This window comes from Uloborus diversus, chromosome 4 (genome assembly GCF_026930045.1).
Source record: "Uloborus diversus isolate 005 chromosome 4, Udiv.v.3.1, whole genome shotgun sequence".
Taxonomy (NCBI): domain Eukaryota; kingdom Metazoa; phylum Arthropoda; class Arachnida; order Araneae; family Uloboridae; genus Uloborus; species Uloborus diversus.
This window is the reverse complement of record NC_072734.1, coordinates 79,957,854-79,979,313: the sequence shown is the minus strand read 5'-3', so window position 1 is coordinate 79,979,313 and position 21,460 is coordinate 79,957,854. Positions and strand designations below refer to the sequence as shown.

The window sequence follows — 21,460 nt, the reverse complement described above, 5'->3', positions numbered from 1 at the left end:
ATTTTGCTTTATTTCTGCCCAAGATGTAAATAATAGTTTAGTAAAAACAATACCAAATCGACAAACATTCCATATAATTTTTATATGCGACACATAAATGAACGAATATGAATGTATGAGAGAGAGAGAAGTGAAAATAGTAAATAATACTAGAAAAGACATGGTGTAATATATTTCCCTTTGTAACACATTTCCATTTTTCGAATTGTAAGTAAAAATGAGTTATGTCATGATATTAGTACTTCAAAAACTAGGTTGTGATTACTTTTTTTAAGTGAGAAAAATCTTGATTATTTGTTGGGAAATATTGAAAAGCAAGGAATGCATGAAAAAATCAAGGACATTTTCTTCATAAATGTACATCCTCTTTGCTCTATTATTTTATTTGATGAATAATTCTCTATTTTACATATTCAACTCATTTGGTGCATAGCAGTGCTAAGGTGGCATTAGTGGTTTGTTGCTCTCTTCTGATTTGTGTGTTGGGACTATTATGGCTCCATAGGATTTCATTTTTGCTTCATTTATTGAAATCTTATGATGTGGTCGAGTAAAATGTTGTTTCTGGAACTTCATTTGATTCGGGTTGGTGAATGGTAGAGGATCCTCATAGCGGCAGTCATAGTTATGGATGAAATCAGCTGTCATGGCCATCATAAACATCATAACAGTTAGGCCAGCTATGATGTAAACTGTAAAAAATAATAAAATGTTATGTATATAATGCAACTTGACTTTTTCATTTTACTGGTTATATTAACTATTGGGTATATTAAGATTAGAAAAATTATTTAGACACGAAAAATTACTACATATTAAATTGTAATTATAGTTATGTCATAACTGAATTGTGGAACAGGTTTTTTTAAGGATTTAGGGGACATATATGATAAATGAAGTTTGCTGTATTGATTATTTTGAAAGTTTAGCGCTGTTTAAAAATACTAATTTGTTCACTAATTCTGAAATATTGATATTGTGTTCATTTAGGTTTCAACAAGAGCTTATTGTAGTGATTATTGGTAATAAGTAAGCTAGTTGTTTTGCACTTACCCTATTTTTGTGTTTTTTAATTGCCCCATTTTTGCACTAAACCATCAATTCATTTTCTCATTTTATAAATCTACTTGAGTTCAACTTTTAAATAATTAGGAATTATGCAAGGGAATTGCACTTGGAATATGTGCTGAGTTTCTATTCCTTTAAATTTGCACTAAAAAATAGTTTATTATAAATTGTTACCACCAAAACAGTAACACATAATATTTGTTAAGTGCAGAAAGCTTGATTAGGCAATATTTTGGTTTAAGTTTTATAAAATGCTGTAAATTACTTAACAATGAAATATTTGATTCTTTTTTTCAGTTAAAAATTTAAGATGCACTTTTTATGAACTAAGAGAAAAAAAAAACATGTTATCTTTTGATTTCCCTAAATTTAAAGAATTTAAATTTTTATTGATATTTCTAAGATATTTTGTAATTGAAAAAGTTAAAACTAACCATAATTTTTCATTTTTGCACTTTATAAATAAAGCCCCATAATTTTTATTTGAAGAAAATGTTCTTAGCACCTCTTTTATCTCCTAGAATCAATATTTAAGTTATGATCTCTCCTGTTAAAGTATTTTGTGTTGCCTTTTTTTTTTCTTTTTTACTTTTAATAATGTTTAAAAGTAATTAAGCATAAAGATTTCACAGGAATCACCGATGTTCGAACTCAAACCCAATCGACTAAATTAGAGATTTCTGCTTTTGATGTTCTCAGTACTGATGTTGTAGGATAAAATTTGAACCCAAACAAGTTGAAAGCCAGCTAAACATATTCCTTAACTTGCAGAATCATCTTTTAAAACTTTGCATTAAGTTGATTAGGTTATGCCATTAATTTATGCTGTATCCCACCCCAGCGTGTGGCATCTGTAGTTGTTTCTATACATAAAATTTTGGACTTACATGTGGCTCCATACTTATACAGTTCTGTATAGGGTGAATTTGGGTTGAGTGCAGGAACAAAGTCTCCTAATCCGACTGTAGTCAGAGAAATAAAACAGAAGTATATGGCATGAAACATACTCCATCCCGTCTCATAGAAGGAAAAGAACACAGATGGCAAAATGAAGCAAAACAGCAGAATTAGTACCTGTTGAAAAAAGAAAAAAAACTTTTATGAATCGGCAAGATTTTTGTAAAAATAATGTTTTCCAGTTGTGTCTCATTCTTTTGAATTTAGTATTAAGAATAACTATGTTATGCTGTTGTAGTATTTTCTTTTCTCTTCTCTTTTTATAAGTATTAATTGTAGAATAGTGGTGTGGTTCAATAATAGAAAATGTGCCTTAACTCTTTTTAACTAGAAATCTGTTTTGCATACGACATAAAAGAGTATATTTTGCATTCAGGCAAAATAATACAATATACAAGAAACTATATTTTTTATTAGAAAAATGCATTTCAGGGAATGATTATTGAAGAAGGCTCTGTGATTTCATTTTGATCAGACATCCAGAAAAGTATAACCTCATTCAATGAAATATATATTTTTAATTTTCCCAATCAGTTGTATTTCCATTAAACTGACTTGGTCAATAAAAACACCAAATCATAATGAATGAATTATGTATGTCAAACTGTTTTTTACAGGGACAAATTTGAACCTTGACTCAAATGGTTCTTCAAAATATGAAGATAAAATATTCGATTTGAAGAGTTAATTGACATCTTTAGACTTAATGATGCTCATTGGTTATTTTCACTTTGTTCTTTATGAATTCTGCATACTAGTTTTTAAAAATACTAATTACTTTTATAATTGAAATTGCATGCAGTTAAATTAGTCAAAAACTAAAATTAATGTATTTTTCTTAAAAATCTTTTTTTGGATGGGGTGGGAAGAGGCATATTATTAATTACTTTATTTATTAAATAGAATAATTCTACTGTATAGTACGGTTTTATTATTATTACTTTGTACTATTTCATCTTTAATCGAACAGCTTTCTGCATAAATTGTATTATACCTAGCTTGAGCTGAAGATTTTTATATCTGAAAATATTTCTTAATAATCAATTTCATTCTAAATTGATTTTACCTCAAATATGTGATTTTTTACTTGCCCACTTTTCCTAGTGTTGCATAACTCTGTCTCTTCCTAAAAACAATAGATTGAACCAGTTTGGGAAAAAAATTGTGAATCCCATCCTTGTATATGGATAATGTTTCCAAACATTTCGTTACAATATTGACTTGGCATTCTTATAACATGCTTGTTACTATTCATGGACAATTTCAAATGGTAAAATCAATGTTTAAAAAAATACAAATTTTTCCATGTGTATATTATTTGAAGTTGATTGAAATTCTATTTTCAGTGCTGAATAAGTTTCAAGCTTCAAAAGCCTAAGCACTTTTTTTTTTTTTTTTTTTTGAAAAATGGGTTATGCAAATTTTTGGATATTTTGTGTTTTTAACAATATTGCTGTTTTCTTTGAGCCCCGATGAAAAAGTGGATAAATCATTTTTTATCTTTTTCTATTCATACGAAATTTTATTCTCCTGGCACAAGTGTAAAATTAGTTTTATCTGTTTGATAACTTTGATGAGTGAGAGGAGTCAAAAAATTTGTTAGAGTGCGTTGTGGCTTTTAATGTGTTTCACATGATGTAAGCTTTGGATTAAAAATCTATTTATGTACTCACCAAGATCGTTGTCACATGTGTCAGTCTGATGTAAACTGGTTTAACCAATCTTCCTAGTTTGTGGAACAATGAAGCTTTGTAGGCTTCTGACAGATTGATCATTTTCTGAACATAGGCTGCAAGCATCACCAATGTTACTGGAATTCCCAATGCTGTATATGCTATGCATATTGCTTTGCCTAGATCAGTTGATGGAGTGATGTGTCCATACCCTGAAAATATAATTTGATGGAATGATTAAAAGGTTTCTCTATTTGAAGCTGGTTCAATATGCAGTTTGTTTACTGCTTGATATTTTGCTAATGAATCGGTGATAGATAGTGTTGCTATAATCATTTCCCTAAGTGTGCCATACTTAGTGAAATATTCATTGTATTACAAAGTAATGTAATTGTTCTATTTTGTGAAAATTTGCCCTTAAGTCTAGCGAGAAATATTCCAATCATTCCACAAAAGTTTGGGAGGGTGTGTCTTCCGTTGAAAACAAAATACTGTTCAGCCAAATTGTACTAGCATGTTATTAATTCCTTTTACAAAAAAGGAAGTATTGTATTCGCGAAAAAAATTTCGTTCAAAAATCGGCCTTAATTTCCATTTCGCTCACCCCTGAATAAATGTTGAGTTTTCTTTCAACCCGACCACACGTGGATATATGCCTAGGAACGTACAGACACCCGAAATATCCATTTTGACGATCCCCGAGTTAGTTACAACGAGTTTTCTCGTGACGTCTATGTATGTGCCTATGTCGCATAACTCAAGAATGGAATGTCCTAGAAAGTTGAAATTCGGTACGTAGACTCCTAGTAGGATCTAGTTGTTTCACCTTCCTTTTTGGTTGCATTCGGATGCTCCAACGGGGGGTCTTTTGCCCCTTTTTGAGGGAAAATCATTGTTAATTTCGATGTAAATTCAAGTGGGGTTATAATTTGGGGGACACTTGGCGATATATCGCCAGTCTTTTGGTCGCCAAGTTTTGTCGCCAACTTGGCGGCAAATTTGGGATTTTTTTTTAAAAATCTGGTTTTAGTTTGGCCACTGTTGGTGATATTTAGAGAGTAAACTATTGACTCACATTAAAACTGCTAATAATGAGAAAATGATATTAAATTAGAGTAAAAGTAAAAAGGAAGTCATGTGATGCACACATCAGCTCGTTTATACATCTCAGTTATTGTGATGTATAAACGAGTGTCAAAAATGAATTAAAGGGAAAGTGGAACTACATAGTACACCAAAGCAATCTAGGTCGATGAGAGGCTATGTAAACCTAGGTCAATTTTCAAAATTCTGAATTTATGTTCCAAAAGTAAATTAAGAGAAAATAATAAACAATACATACCAATAGTTGTAACAAGGGTAGCACAGAAGAACACCGAGTCTGCAAATGAAAACTTAGCAGTCTTATTGGGAGACTTGATGCCTCTTATACCAAGTGACTGTAACTCGCTCAAAAAATCGTCAAATGCTTCGGCTGCAAAAGGATAAGGAAAATGCAATTTTAGTGACAGAAAAAAAATTCAATGAAAAGCAAATCAATCTTCATAAACGTAAGAGTTTTCTGTGATACAAGAACAAAATTTAAATCAAAGGTAAGGTACATAAGTGATCAAGAAAAGTAGCCCTTTTTCTTTTGTCTATTTTAGAAAACGCATGGTCAAAATTTTCTTATTCTTTTTCCCCTATGTTATCCCTCCTCTATCTCTTTGTATTTTGGCTATTTAATGTTTTTACTTTTTCCACTGTTTAAAACTTTAATTAATTAATTATTATTGTTATAATTTATTATAACAATAATTATATTGTTATAATAAATTATATTACTACAAAATCGCCCATCAATGTATGAGGGGTGAAAATTTCTTCCACATTTGAACGAAGCCATTGCCTGTTTGGTGATATTTTGATACTTGACATTTTAACCCTAACTCCAGTGGATTAGCCGTCAACTCCAGGAGATAGCGTTCATTGTTGACCACTTTTTCCTTTCATTATTCCCCTGAAATGACCAGTGAAACAGTTAAGTTACCGGATCCAGTTCAGCCTTATCACAATAAAGCCTTTCTCTGCATGTTAAACATTGCCAAATTATCATGCCGTGGCGCGAGTTTCATTGTTGATGACGTTATTAGCGTTACTCGATCATTGGCTATTATATAAATGCTTTACTTGCCAAATCGACTAACACCATAAAACAAAAAGTAGAGCATAGTTATGAAGAAGATGGTGTTATCCACATGAGTAAATAGGCCCTCGTGTTACATATTCTGCCATCTCTTAGTCAGAAATGTATTGAACCAAAACTTTAATATAAATTCACATGCTGCGCATTGATAAAGCGCTATTAAAGCAGAAATGAGGGCTATTTTTTAAAGTGGAGTTAATCGATTTGGCAATTGAGACATCCATATACATGCAGATTATTTTTTTTTATATTTAAAAAGAAATGATTTTGTTATTATTAGCACCAGGACCTTCTTAATTTCTTTCTTTATTTTTTGTTTTTTAAAGAATTATGAGTTGCTTATTGGAATTCAAATGGATTACTCTGAAGCAATATTTGAAATTGACCCTCCAACATTTAATGTAGCATAAAATAACTGTAGTTGCACCATACTATTGAACTTTTGAAAACGAAAGGTTCATATCGCCAACTGCTGCATGTGGTTGATCGCGAGGAAGACCTAAGAAGAGATAGTAGAACCAAAGGACTTTGGGTGACACTGTGTTGATGAGGATTTTGCCATTCTCTAAATTAAGAATTGGAGGCCCTTTTCTGGAAGGAGAATGGAATTTGAAAACTTCTGAAGAAGGCTTGCCGTGTTGTACCAATGCTGATGATGAATTACATATTAATAATTAAGTGATCTATGATCAATCTATAACTCAAGCGATTGCTACGCAAATAAAAGTTCAAAGCTACTAGTATAAGAAAGAAAGTGCTGTAAATATTTAAAGTTGGAAGCTATGATTTAAATTTGAGATATAACGCATTTGTTTCATATCAAATCTGATAACCATGAAATATTTAAAAATAAATATTCGCGTCGATTTTAAGCATCAACTCCTTATCAATCAATACTTATAGGCAAAAGCAAAGAAGAATCATCAGTCAAACCGGTCACGGTGTGATAATGTGTTACAATCGTTACATATAGATTACTAAGAAAGTTATCTTGAATCCCAGAGGGGCTCTTGAACTTGGAATTGTTTCCTACAATCATATCGACTTTTTCATGCACTCCGCTGCACTGATATCCAGTGAAACAGCATTGAACCAGTTTCGATCGGTTTCATGTAGTACCAGAAACATGCTTAGCTATGCTGCTAAATTTCCTATAAGATTGCGTTTATCCACTTAAGAACTTGACTACTCTTTATAATTTTGATTTCAATCTTGTTCGATGCATTTTTGGTGATAGTAAGGCAATTTTTTTTAATGCTTCAAATTGTTGAAATTTTTTAATTCTTGTTCATGGCACATCTTAAAGGTGTTGTCATTTTGACTCTTTGAACCATAAAATCTCTACATAGTGTAAAATGAAGTCTCCAAAGAGCGTCTGTTTGTTTCAACGCTTAAAACTCAAGAACTACACGTCCGATTTCGCTGAAATTTTCACAGCATCTGTATTTTAGCCCTGGAAAGGTTTGCAGAGCAGTTCGGAAAAAATTCGACGAGTAGTTCTTTTTTTATTCTAATTTAGGCCCAATTTTCACATGAATTCCCTAATATGGGGGTAAAACATTACTTTCACATATTAATATTACATATCATTAGAAAGGGTAGAATTTTCCACTTTCAACGCACTTTGTTTCAATACTCTAAGTTAATTACGGCGGGAGTTATTTGCGTTTTTAGCTCGAACTGTTTTGGCTTAGCTGAAATTTAGGCACTACTTTCTTCATTAAATCTATCAATGAAAGGTGAAGAAATTGTCCCACAGTTTTCTTTTTGACACCATTAGAAAAAACTTTGTTTCAATACTCTAAGTTAATTACGGCGGGAGTTATTTGCGTTTTTAGCTCGAACTGTTTTGGCTTAGCTGAAATTTAGGCACTACTTTCTTCATTAAATCTATCAATGAAAGGTGAAAAAATTGTCCCACAGTTTTCTTTTTGACACCATTAGAAAAAACGATATTTTTTATTCCAGATCCAACTCGATCTATGGTTGAAAAATTAAGCTTCTATCTCGAAAGGAAAAAAAGTTACAAGCTTTTTTAAATCAAGTTCAAAAAATCACATTTCCATTCAAATTGTTAACCATTTTCATTCGCATTTTATTTCCTTAAACTTATTTTATTTTGTGTTTCCATGGTTAACTTTTTAAATACATCTTTCTCGATTTAATTTCTTAAAAGTATTTCAATATCTGTCGTCATTGTTTGGAAGGGAAATTTTATATGGTGTTTTTTTTAATTTATTTATTTAAGCCTGATCGTCGAATATACGTCACTTGAAACAATTTTTATTTCCAAGGTGAACCGGGCAACGCAGCTAGTTAAATAAGTATACTACGCAAATTCAGGTTGCGCGTGTGGTGTCATCTGTTACAGCCTTCACTCGAAAAATTTTCAATTGTATAACTAACCGCTCTACATTTTAGAAGATAGGCATAAACGGGTGAAGTTCATAAAATATGAAAATTATAATTAACTTATTTGGTTTTAGTAGACTTTCCATATTTTTATATCGAACAATCCGAACTCGGACATATCGGCGATGAACTCGTTACTTCTAAATTTCTGTTTTCCCCCCCCCCCCCCCCCCAAGTTTATGCGGATTTTCTTAGTAGTGAAAGAATGAATTGAAACTACATAGAAGCCTTACTATATCGCTGAAATCAAAAAGTTATGTAGAGGGACTGAGTTCTACTTTTCACTAAATGTGACTTTTTTACTTGAGAACTTCAAAAAAAAAAACTCACAACATGAAAGTTCTGAATTAATTTTAACATTTAGCCAATGTTAACTATCGAAATCATAAGTGTTCCAAAACGAACTAGTACTTCGTCCGGTCTACTAAGTTCCGTACTAATTTTTTGCAGCTCAAAAGTTGTGCATGATGGAAAAACTATCTCCACTTGGGTACATGATCCGAGCAAACACATTGCAAACGCAGTTATTTTTTAAATATTTATACACAAAGTACCAGTTTACCTGTTGTATGGTAAGGTTCTCTCGGTTAATTTATAGTGAACACCCCACCACTTAGCTGTAAGCCTTAGGTTTCACCATCCGAAGGATTCCGCGTAGCGCCCCCCCCCCCCCCCCCGCACGGCCGGGTGCGACAGTTCATAGTGGACTGTATGATAAGTAGGTAGGTAATAAAACTTCAGTAAAATACTTTTATTAAATAATTAAAACATTTGGTAATAACAAACTATCGGTGCGCCAGCACACCTCCACCAGCACTTCAGGTAAAGACCAGGGGTAAAGACTGCCAGCACTTTAGGTAAGACTGCCTCGGTGCCTCGCACTGCCAAACGTGCGAGCTTTTATCAACCACAAGGGCGCCACTGGCACAGTCTTTCGAGTTGAGACGCAACACTGTACCTGTTGTATGTTTTCAGAACTTAAACCGCAATCCAGCCGTTGTTTTTTAATTAACTGGTTCGACAATGTGTATGTTCATCGAATAGGTGATCTATATTTATGGGAATATTTTATAATTTCATTAATAACTTGTACTCTCTCTTCTAATAACGACTAGGCTATTGCAATTGAACACATAGGTCCAAAACTTAAAAAGCATATTCTTTTCCAATTTTAAAAATTGTCGAAAACCTGGACACTTACCCAGTACAACACTAAAACGCCAGGACTATCCGGGCTTCGAACGTATGGTAAGCCTAGATTTTGATAAGTTCTTACATGTACTTCAACACACTGGGATTGGCAATAGTTCTAAAAACGGTTCTGGGAAGGGGCAGGGCCGACAAGAGGTCATGTCAGCCTAGTCGGAAACTAGGGCCCGGCTCGGATTCAAAGATGTTTTAATCTTACAAGTTTTATGGGAAGATGGAGGCCCTGGCTCTTGGCGGTCCTGGGAAGGGGTGAACTCGGAAACATCCCTGCTCTCTGTGTATTGACACGATTGAAAAGAAATGTGATAAATGAAGATAACATCGAATCAGACCTGTTAATTCTAATTTTTCCAGGGGGAGGGGGGAGCAAAGGGTTTTCACTCTATGTAAATTATACCACAAAAAGCAGCAAAAGCCATGTCCACTTGTAAATACATTAATTTCCCAAAGCCAGATGGTACCACTGACCCCCCACCCCCTAAATGACGGGCCAGTTATAGAATTGATAGTCTACATCAGTACTAGGACTCGACCGATGCATCGGCGCCGATGGTTCAACAATTTAGCCATCGGCATCGGCGGCCGATGCTAACTTGCAGGAAACATCGGCCTTAAAAAACATCGAAAAGCCGATGGGATTGGCCGATGTTTTTGAAAAAAAAGGACCTTTGTTGTTTTACTTTTCAATACAAAGTAAATTGAGTTACCGTTTTCATATAAAATCGTTTACTTCAAATTCAGTATGAATTTCTATTTTAGTCACCCCTGAAAGAGTTTTGAATACTGCATTCAGGTACCGAACAAGTTAATTGTTGCGTTGTTTCTTGCAGCTGGATGTACGTATGTACCTGTCATAAGTCATAACTCAAAAATGGTAAGCTGTAGAATGCTAAGTTTTCGCATGTGGGGTGTGCGTGCGTTCCAGTTGTGCACTTCACCTTTTTGTTTTCGATCGGGTGTTCTAAAAAGCCTATTTACTTATTTTTTGTGGCTATTAATTACTTATTTCAATGCAAAACTAATTTAGCGTCTCAGACTGACGATCATTTGGTGATATTTTGCCGCATTGGAGACCATGGAAACAAATATGAGATGGCGAAACCGGTTTTGTTTCATTTTGTTAGATTCCCGTTGAACCGACGGTAATTTTTACTTTTTCGATATTTGTAATATGAATCACAGTATTGCAGTTTTTTCTCTATCGCTTCGGCGGAGTTACAAGTTTGAGGCCCGTCGAAATACATTCTGGGGCCCAATTTCTCTATCACAGAAGTTGTAAAATATTTATCATAGGCATTTTTGTAATTCCTACGGTTCCCCTATGGTTATGGGGCCTCTCGTGCAATTACAACATTTGCTATATTTTAAATCCGCCACTGCACATCAAAACAAACTTGGGTGCAAATATTAAAAGGGTTTTTCTGCTCAATGTTTATGATTATTTTGAACTCTATTTTTTACGACTATTTTTTGTATTTCCGAGAACACTTATGTGCCCCTCCTCCCACTCCCTCAATTTCTGAAACTAAACTCTAGTTGTACTTCTGAGTTGTTTAAAACTAACACCATTAAAAAATTTGGTTTTTTTTTTTTTCAAGCTTTATCTATTGTTTAGGAAGAATTTCGAGCATTAATGTAAGAAATTGATTAAAGACGTTTTGAATGGTGACATAATTCGGAAATCAAAGGGACTTTTGAATTTTTTCTTCGGAAGTGCTGAAGTAGATTCAGAAACTCTTCCGAGGCGTTGATGGTAGCGGTTCTGTACTATAAAAAGGGGGCTGAAGTTGGGGCCAAAGTTTAATGTTGTGAATTACTCCAAAATCAGAGGTTGACCCCCCTAACCCACCCTCGTCGTTTCAAGCATTTCTTAAATACTTAACGATAATTTATTTTGATCAAGAAATGTCATTTTGCATATTTCTTATACTTGTTTCACCTATATTTCGTAATGAGCCATCTTTTTTGCATCATTAATAGCGATCGATTTTTTTCTGTTGCAAGTAACTATTTTTATGTATTTATGTAAAATCAATGAATAAGTTATTTTTGTTTTCATCATATTTTTAATAATATGTTGTAGAAAAGTTTCAAGGATTTTCTATTATGCATTTTTTTTAATTTCAGAAAATTATTGTTAAATTGAAAATTTTAATTTGAACTTGTTTCTAGTGCTTCAAAAAAGATTAAACAATCAAATTGTTCAATATTACGTGTGCAAACATCAGATCAAGTAGTATATGTATTCAGTGATTAACTTGGTGTAAATATTGAGTTTGTTTATTTTGGCTGCGTTTTAAGAACCTTGCTCTTTTCATGCATATTTTTTTTTTCCGTAAAATTTATGTCGCTGTTATAGTTTTTATGAAAAATGCAAACTTTTCTGTTCATAAACTTTAAATAAGTATAAAAATATTCCTGTTAGGATTTAATATTGTAATTTATCTGTTACCTTTTTTGTTTAATTTGATGACTAAAAAATATCTACGTGCACTCTTTCCACTTTAATTGCGTAATTTGTTGACGGTTTCAAAGTTTTATTCTTTTTTTTTTTTTTGAATGATTAAACAACATAATTTAATGTTTTTTTTAACTATCTTTAGTGTACCTAAATCCATGCATTATTACAATATTACTTAAATCTTAGTTATATGTTCAATTAAAAAATAAAACAAATCAGTTGGTTATTAAACAGTCTCGTTGTTTTTCTTTCTTTTTTTTTTTTTTTTTTTTTTTTTGACTGTTGTTTTCTGTCTTCCATCATACAGCAGTCGGAAAAGGAGAAGCATAACTACACCCTGTACAGATTGTACGTAGTACGATCCAAAAGTTCGAGGGACAAGCTGTACTATCAAATCTTACCCAGAATAGTTCACATTACCGAAACACATCCACCTTCAAAAGGTCACCTTGAGGGACTATGTATTTCTGCCAGCGTTCATATAACTTTCAGAAACACTCCTGGAAGCCACTTTTTCGCTACCTTCTGTGATGCAGTTTTATCTTCTCCTGACGGAAGAAAGCGGTGCCCATGCAAATGTTTTTTTGCTGAGAACAGGTAAAAGTCACACGGAGCTAAGTCCGACGAAACGTTACGTTATTTTTTTGTCATATCAGAGTATTGACCAATCGAACAGTGCATCCTCAACATGAAAGTCGACTTCTTCCCCACGATGAAGTTAAAGCAGCAGCGCAAGAGGCCTTACAGAAGGTTGCGACAAATGTGTTCCAGGAGTCCTTCTAAAAGCTATACGAACGTTGGCATAAGTGCATAGTCGTTCAAGGTGACTATTTTGTAGATATGTGTACTTCGGTAATGTGAACTATTCAGGGTAAGGTTTTATACAACTTGTCCTTGAACTCTTAGATCGTACTACGTGCGTATGAGTTTTCAACTTACTATTTCATAACGTTTTTGAGTGACGCAAGTTTTCGCGCATTAAAACATCACAAAAGAATTTGCGATAATTAACTAAGGAGGTGTTCAAAATGTATATTTTGGTCATCTATATTTTCTTAGGTACATATGCATGTACACATGGGCCGAAAAAACTTGTGAAGTTTAAATTGAGTAATCGTAAAATAGAAATTTAGGTCGAAATCTGATTTTTTTTTTTTTTTTTTTTTTTTTTTTTTTTTTTTTTTTTTGTGATTACAATTTCTTATTCGGAGCAAGGAGGCAAAGTGAAAAGAATTAATGATCCTTTAAATCCCTGACAATCTTATCAATTTATTTCTGTTAGATTTTCTTTTTTTCTTTTTTTTTTGCCATCGGCCTATGGCATCGGCCATCGGCTATCGGCCATTTGGAGGAAAACAATCGGCAATCGGCCATCGGCCATCTTTGAACAATCGGCCAACAATCGGCATCGGCCCATCGGCCAAAAAATGCCATCGGTCGAGCCCTAATCAGTACGGTTACATTTGAGCATGTAATTAAAAAATTATAAACACCCAAAAGTGAACATTCTTATGATTTCAAGCGGCAACATAAAACCAGGTAAAGTAGGGGGGGGGGGAGTACAATAAAAAAAAGAGCTACCTCTTAAAGTAATTAAACCTGGCAATAAGTAAATGGAAAACGAACATTTTCATTTATATCATTTTATATTTGGGACATATTAATGTATTTAAATTCTTAAAAAGTAACAATCATAATAAGAATCATAATACAGATGATTAATTAAATGATATGAAAAAGAAAAAAGAGATTTACAGAGACAATTTAAAGAGATATCTGTTCTCGGCGTTATATTTCCTTTAATCTTATCTCAAAAAATTTTCATTTTTAGGTCTGGATTCGTTCTTTTGTTTTCTATATTCGCAATAATAATTTATTTTAGTTAGTCGTTATTTCCTTGGTAATAAATCGAATCATGTATTATCATTTGGCATCAAAAGTAGCTTTAAATTTATTTTTGAGCTTGCTTTTTCCAATCAAAATTATTATTATCATTTTTGTGGCAACCATTTCCTTTAATAATATTTCATCGAATGTTTTTACAGCAACAGTCGTTCTCACGCATTCCCATTTGTTACGCAGCTTCATTTACCACATTTCTAGTTTAAAGTTTAGAGAAAAAAATGTGATACGAAATCGACATCACGTTTTGAATTTTTGCTAAGAAGAAACTTCTAGGCGAAGATTTGATGACAGAATTTCTTAAATTTTAAAATCGATCAGTATAAACTTGCAATGAATATTAAATTATTCATCAGGAACTTTACTGTAAATGTTGCTTTCCGTAAACGGTTGTACCTTGGCAGAGTAGTGGCATTCCGCAAGGTAGGAGCACGGAAGAAATTTCTACGATGTTCAAAGAGCTTTTATTGAAAAAATGTCAGTTAAGGTTAAAGGTCAATGCATTTTATTACGTGTTATATTTGCTTCCCAATTAGAGATATAGTGAAATCCCGTTACAACGAATACCAATACAATGAAATATCCATTTCAACGAAATCCATTTTCAGCTCCGAATTAATTTCCATTACATTGCTTAAATTCTATTACAACAAAATTCCCATTAGAAAGAACTAAATTTTCAGTCCCTTGAAGTTCGTTTTAACGGGGGGTTTCACTGTTCTTTACTAATAATAAAGCTAAAAGTATGTATGTCTGAATCTCTGTGACGCGCATAGCGCATACACCGTTCGGCCGATTTTCATGAAATTTGCGCAGAATTAGTTTGTAGCATGGGGGGTGAGCACCTTGAAGCGATTTTTCGTAAATTCGATTTTGTTCTTTTTCTATTCCAATTTTAAGAATATTTTACCGAGCAAATTATCATAACGTAGACGAATAAATTAGCGAATTATCATAATGTGGAACCGTAACATGGGCGAGCAAATTGGCGAGAAATTCATCATACATTATTTGTACATATACAGGCGAACCAAAAGACCTTTTAATTTTCTACAACAGACAAAGCCGTGCGGGTGCCCCTAGTTAATAAATAAAAAAGCAACCAACTAGATGAAGAGGTATCGTTGTCGATCATGGAGGTTCAGGCCTATAGTTTAGGTTACAGTATTGCAATTTTTAACTTGAACAATTAAGTACTTTTGGTAAACTTCACTTACGATTCAACAAGTGATCAATTTGATCTTGTAGCAATGATAATGCCGGAAACGAGAGTTAGTTTCTTGCATCTATCGCCATAAAATAATAGGAAATATTGCGGCTTTTGTATACAACGGGTCAGAGTAATCACTGTTGTAGAAAATGGTGTTTTTTTTTTTCGTAAAGTGTTGAATAACTATTAAGATATCGTTTCCAAAATTTTAAAAGTACTTTTTAAATATTAATTTTCGTTAGTGAAAGATACATATTGATACCGTGGACACTTCGCGGCACCTCTCGTCACTTCCTGTGGCACCCCAGGGTGCCGTGGAACCCAGTTACCCAGTTTGAGAACCACTGGCCTAGATGGCATTCAACCCAAGGCAATTCAACGGAACGGTTAAATGGGGTCATTTCCAAAATTTTAAAAGTATTTTTTTCTGAAAGAACTTGCTTGAAAATATAGCATTTAACCATTTTTTAAATTATTTGTTTAAGTTTAATATTTAAAAAAAAAATACTTAAATCGTTGCGCTTTCATTGTATACATTTCTTGCCGATGACATCACAAATGATGAAATGCCATTCTGTGTTGCCATTCACAGAGCAAAATATTTAATTCGCAACTTTACTCACATGTATTGGCAACGATATGGTTGATAGCAAGCGTAGAGCGCAATTTTAATTCGCTTCTTGATTATCGTAACTTGGAAAACGCGGTACAAAATACGCCAAATAGCATCATTTGTGAAGTCATCAAGACCACGCTTTCTTTGCAAAATCGGACGTTTTAAAAAATTAATTAAAAAATAACTGTTGGAAAAATAAAAAAATTTTCTGGGTCCATGTTTTTTTTTTCTTTTCTTTTTTGCTTATTTTATCAATTTCAGTGACTAGAAGTACCATTTTTGACTGACGGAAGCAACCCCATTCCCTATTTGGTAGAATTTTACTCATTTTAATAATGTACTATTGTTATTCAGAAAGAAAAAAAATGATAAACAATAGTGTTAACCGCAAAAAAAGTGCAAAACGAAAGGAATATATATATTTCATAAGTATGTCCACTTTTTTCTATCAAGCATGGACATGGTCACACAAAAGGAAAATATTCATTATATCAATTTGAAACAATAAAGAGATAAAAATTTAGTATTAAGTGATATTTTTGTGTGCCTATGTTTTGTATGTTCTCACAAAATCGATCAGTAGAAAAGAAGATTAAGTTTAAAACTGAATCAAAAGTCACTTATATTTTAAGTTATCTCTTTAATGTTGCAATTTTTTAAACAGTATCATTCATTCACCATTACAACTGTTACAAATTTCTTACTGCATAATTTTTTTAATTTTTATTGATTGCTTCATGTTTATAGTATTACGATTTATTAATGTTCTTTTTGTGTGACATTCATTATGAACATAAAATCTGAAAGGCTAGACTGATCTTTATGAAAAATTTTAATTTTTAGAGCCACGGGATAGTGAAATGATATAAAAATTTTAAAAGAAAATACTTCAAAAGAAAAAAAAATTCAAAATCTGGCTGCAATCCTTGATTCTGAAACAAATTGATTTTTTAGATACAAAATGAAACTGTAAAGTTTGTTTTTTACAATAACATTATATTTGCAGTGAAGTATATACGGAAGCTTTTCATGTTTCCGTAACCATCATGTCTTTTGTTCGTACGTTGTAAGATTGAAATAATATTATTGATATATTATTAATATTGTTGGAATATTTAAATAATAATTATTTAATACATTAAACGGAAATCATAAACGTATGTGATATAGAAATACTAAATCAACATATTAATAGCGTAATGTCCAACTAAATAAAGCATTATTTTATTCTGTAATCTAATCAAATAAAAATCCGAGATTAGAACAAACTTGAATTGATTTATTTTTAGACACCAATAGAAAATAGGTTTTTGATGTATAAGCTGGAGCGATAAGATATACGTATCTCTCAAAGACAAAGTTTAAACTATTATCTTTTTGTCGAGGGCAAACAGATGACGTTTGCTTACACGATGTTGAGAAATTCACGGTAACAGTACCTGTATATCTACATTCGCAAGATACACAAATGTGATTTTGTATAACATGAAATGTCATGTTTGCTACATGACATGTTTGTAACATGTCATTTTTCATGTTGAAAATCGTAACCTATAGAAAATAGTTATACGAGTGGGTAAATGTTTTTTTGAAATATGATTATTTGATTCCTTATTTCATCGTAATCACTTCCCATGCAAAATGTTAAAACAATTACAATGATGAAAGTTTAATGTGACTAGTTTTATTTTTTTAATCTTTTGCGGAGGAATTTAAATCATCTCACAAAACTGAATTGGAAGTTTAATTTTGAAAAACACTTTCAAACAGCCATCAAAAATGGTGTTCTATCGAATATAAATTAGAATAAACCATTATCTGCTTTCTACTAACATTGCGTTGGTAAAAAAACGTTCAGTTAAAAAGAAAATAGAAAAAAAAAGAGTTCTAAAGGAGAAGAAACTTTAAATAATTAATAAATTAAGCTGTAATTAAATTGTAATTTGTTTAAGGTTAATTATACATATCGTGATTGCATACTTTGATATACTTCAATTTTCAAAAAAAGGATTATTAGAGTGGTTGCCGCTTTTCAGTACTGATGATGGAATTTCTTCTTTGAAAAAAGTCAGTGGAGAAATTTCCGTCCTATGGGAAGTTTAAATGAAAATAAACTTTTAATTTGAAGGACAGAAATCTGTCCGCCAACTTTCTGCAAAGACGGAATTCAGTACTAATAAATGGCGTCCGTGTTACAATTGTTTTAAAAGCTATTTTTTCACAAATTGAACTATTCTATAGTTTAAACTTTCAATGAATTATTTCTTATCTAGTTTCAAATATTAAATTATTATGGAAAACAATACATTTGATTCTTACATTTTTGTTTCAAGTTGAATTTCAATAAGGTTATTAGCGTTTTAAAAGTACATTATTATTTCAAAAACAAAAATAAATTCTGCACTAAGTACGTTTATAAAAGAAAAAAAAAGATAAAATTTTGGGAAGATAATTGGAATTTGGAAAATATTTAATTTCAAAATTAAAAAAAAAAGCTGAATTAGAAAAAAAAAGATGCTAATTTAAACAGTTTGACTGAGCTGCAGAACTACCAAACATGCATCATATACACTCCTTAAAAGTATGTTTAAAAATATTGTGGAAATATAAAATGTACTCACCAGGTACGTCAGGATATTTGTTCATGATTTTCGCCTTTACATTCCATACTTCTTCATTCGCTTTTTCGATTTGAGGGCCTTCAAGGAGCCAAAAACACAAACCTCCCACAGCCAAATAAGCGACAAAACATAAAGTGCTGAAGCTGAACAAAATACCTTTTTTGTTCTCTGAAAACAGAATTTTCTGACTCGCTAAAAGAGTTATTAAAGTCATTTTCACTTAATTGCAAATGGACGATAAATAAGAGATTCGAAGCTTCTATCAGTTTACTTTTGGCTGATTCGTCACCTAACCTGACCATAAATCCAATGCAATTGCTTAGAACATGTTAATTTTGACGAAGAGCACATGATTTCTAAATAGTTCATCGGGATTGTTAAAGACTTCCTATTCTTATGTTCTTTTGATGATAGCAGAGCTTTCCAACAAAAAATGGTATTCAGCGAAACTCTATTTATATTCTTCAGGCAAATTGAATTGATTTTTCTTCTTTCAAAATGAATTAAAAATAGTTCTGTACTGTTAAAAATGGCTCTAAAGTCTAATTGCTCAACAGGATTTTTTCTAACCGGATTTCTGTTGTATTACTCACGGGAACAATGAATACATTTTCGGTGCGGATTCATTTTTCATAAATGAGAAGAAAGAAATGCTAAAACGAAAGCAAAAAGAAAGCAGAAGCTTCCAAATGAAATCTCCAAGTATTCAAAACCTTTCCAACCGCTTTTAGACACTACTAAAAAGTATCGGTGACAAAAACGCTTTGGAAATTTTTTGAATACTAGGAGATTTCACTTGGGCGTACACAGCTAGATTCGGAATGCAGTTTTTGAGAAACTGACAACAAGAAGATTGTATCATTCACGACCAGGAAGATTATATAGCCCGTGTCCTGACGTAACTTCTCACTACCTATCATAATTCCCGCCTTGCTGCTGATAAGCTGTTTGATATCTGCTCCAATTCTCCTTACCGCCATTTTTGTCTCATGTTTTGTCGTCCTTTGGTACATGTACCATATACGCAGTGGAAAAATAGGGGGAAAACAAAACGATGCACCTACCTAACAATCCATGTGAAGACATTTTAAAAGAGATTATTTTTAATTAATTTTAACTAAAATGGTTAATGTGCCAATCCATTTTGTCAATTTGGAGAGTTTACGAGATGTTCCCAATTTTCGATTAAAAACATTGTTGAATTTTCTATCGTCTTTCCTGAACGGGTTTGCAATAAATTGGGGGATACTCTAGGAAAAATTAAATTCCTATTGAAGTTTCGCGTTGAGGAGAGCCCAGATGTCTCCATCTGGTGGTGAAACCGGGCATCAAAATTCCCGTTGTAATAACTATCCGCCAATAGAGACGTCACATGAAAGAATGGATGGAGGGGGGGGGGGGATAGATTAGGCTACAAACGGTAAGAAACCAAAACGCAAACCCATTTTAAACAACAACAAATTAGGGGTGTAAGTATTTAAAATATTTTTCTTATCATTATAAGGCACTATTAATTATTTTTACTTTTTTTATGCGTTCCCTTTAGTTTTAGTTGAGACATTTTCAGATTTCAGGTGGCAACAAAATTCAAAACATTAAAGTGCCAGTCACTAGTGCAGCCAGAAATGCCAGGGGGGATCAAAAATACCTTCTGGAGGTGGTTTTTAATCAAAAATACCTTCTGAAGGAGATGTTTTAATCAAAAAACCTTCTGAAAGGTTTTTTTTTTTTTTTGATCAAAACAGCCCTTTCATATGCATAAGCTACTGTATTAGAATTTGCATTTATATCAAAACCAATCGCTGTGCCTCTGGGGGGCTTACCCCCCCCCCCCCCCGCTGCGCCACCGGTGCCCGTAGTAGGTTCTTACTAAGCTGGGGATCGAATCCGAATCATCTGCGAAATAATAGTAACCGCTAAATCACATAAGACTTTCATATTTATCACTGACCCGAGCAACGTCGAGTAATTTTTTTTTCGTATAAGACTACATAATTAATTACTACATGTTTGCATAATTTATTTCAGAAATTTTATTTTTGTAATTGACCTTGATTGCTTATTATCGATTATTGTTGATTATTAATTACGTTAAACCACACATATTAACGTATTTAGCTTCTCTTCATCACCGAATACCCCGCTTAATTGTGTTAAAAGATAGAAATTCTTTAGAAACGGCATTTGCTTAAGTTACACTATATAGCAAAAGTATAAGTACACTAGACATTTAGTTCATTGGCGTAGCCAAGATGGGGGATTGGGGGGCTGGACACTCCCCCCTCAAGGGAGCAACAAAATTTTCTGTATGAACACATGCAAGAGCCTAAAATTGCGCTTTTTGATGTTTGATTTCGAAAATTTTCATCTGACTCCCCCCCCCCCAAGGCTGCAGAGTCGGAAGAAAAATGGCCAACTCCGACTCCAGAATTTCGGAACTTCCAACTCCAACTCCGATTCCGGCTTATCTATTTCTTTTAATTTATTTTTTCAAATCACCCCACCCCTAAACAGAGATTGAAATATTAATTCCTTTTTATGAAATATTCTCGTTGTATATTATTGTAAACCTAAGATGCATACAATGTTAGAAATTTAATTTGAAAATCAAATTTTCCAATAGTTGCGATTTTTAAAGTGAGATTGCTTAAAAATTCCATTTAAAAAAAATGAAAAGAATTAATTTGCTTCCCTTTAATGTTTAACAAATAAATGTTGATCAAATCCTGTGCTTTCACTTTTTGAAAGCACAGGAAAGAGTGGGAGAATGAGTTTTGAGAGAAAAAAAAACTTTTTGCTAAGTCACACAAAAAACTTTTCTTGAGAGGTGGCGGTCCCATCCCCCTCCTGGGAGAAACCCATCTGGTGGGTGACACCTCAACTTAATTTCACAGTCTATAAAAATACGAATAGCTTTTACTATATTTACATTTCTTGGCTCAATTTTTTAATTTTATTGGCAGCTTCAGAATTAACTTTAATATGAAGATTTTTGGATTAACTACAATTATTGAGTGTTATAACAAATAAAACGTGTACTAATTTTATTTTGTACTTTTCAGTGATAACCTAGCTTTCTTAGATAAAGTCTTTAGATAAAACAAATAAAAAAAAAATTTATATTTTATCGGATCTTTTGGATTTGC

General features: G+C 32.6%; 1 protein-coding gene across 1 annotated transcript; it reads right to left on the bottom strand.

Moving 5' to 3' along the window:
- LOC129219798 (potassium channel subfamily K member 6-like) lies at positions 1-19,159 on the bottom strand. Its single transcript, XM_054854103.1, has 5 exons — positions 18,315-19,159; positions 5,041-5,172; positions 3,699-3,910; positions 1,956-2,142; positions 1-692 (listed from the first exon to the last, which is right to left on the bottom strand). The coding sequence occupies exons 1-5, from the start codon at positions 18,526-18,528 to the stop codon at positions 439-441; spliced, it is 999 nt and encodes a 332-aa protein (XP_054710078.1). The 5' UTR covers positions 18,529-19,159; the 3' UTR covers positions 1-438.
- Between the last annotated feature and the right edge of the window lie 2,301 nt (positions 19,160-21,460).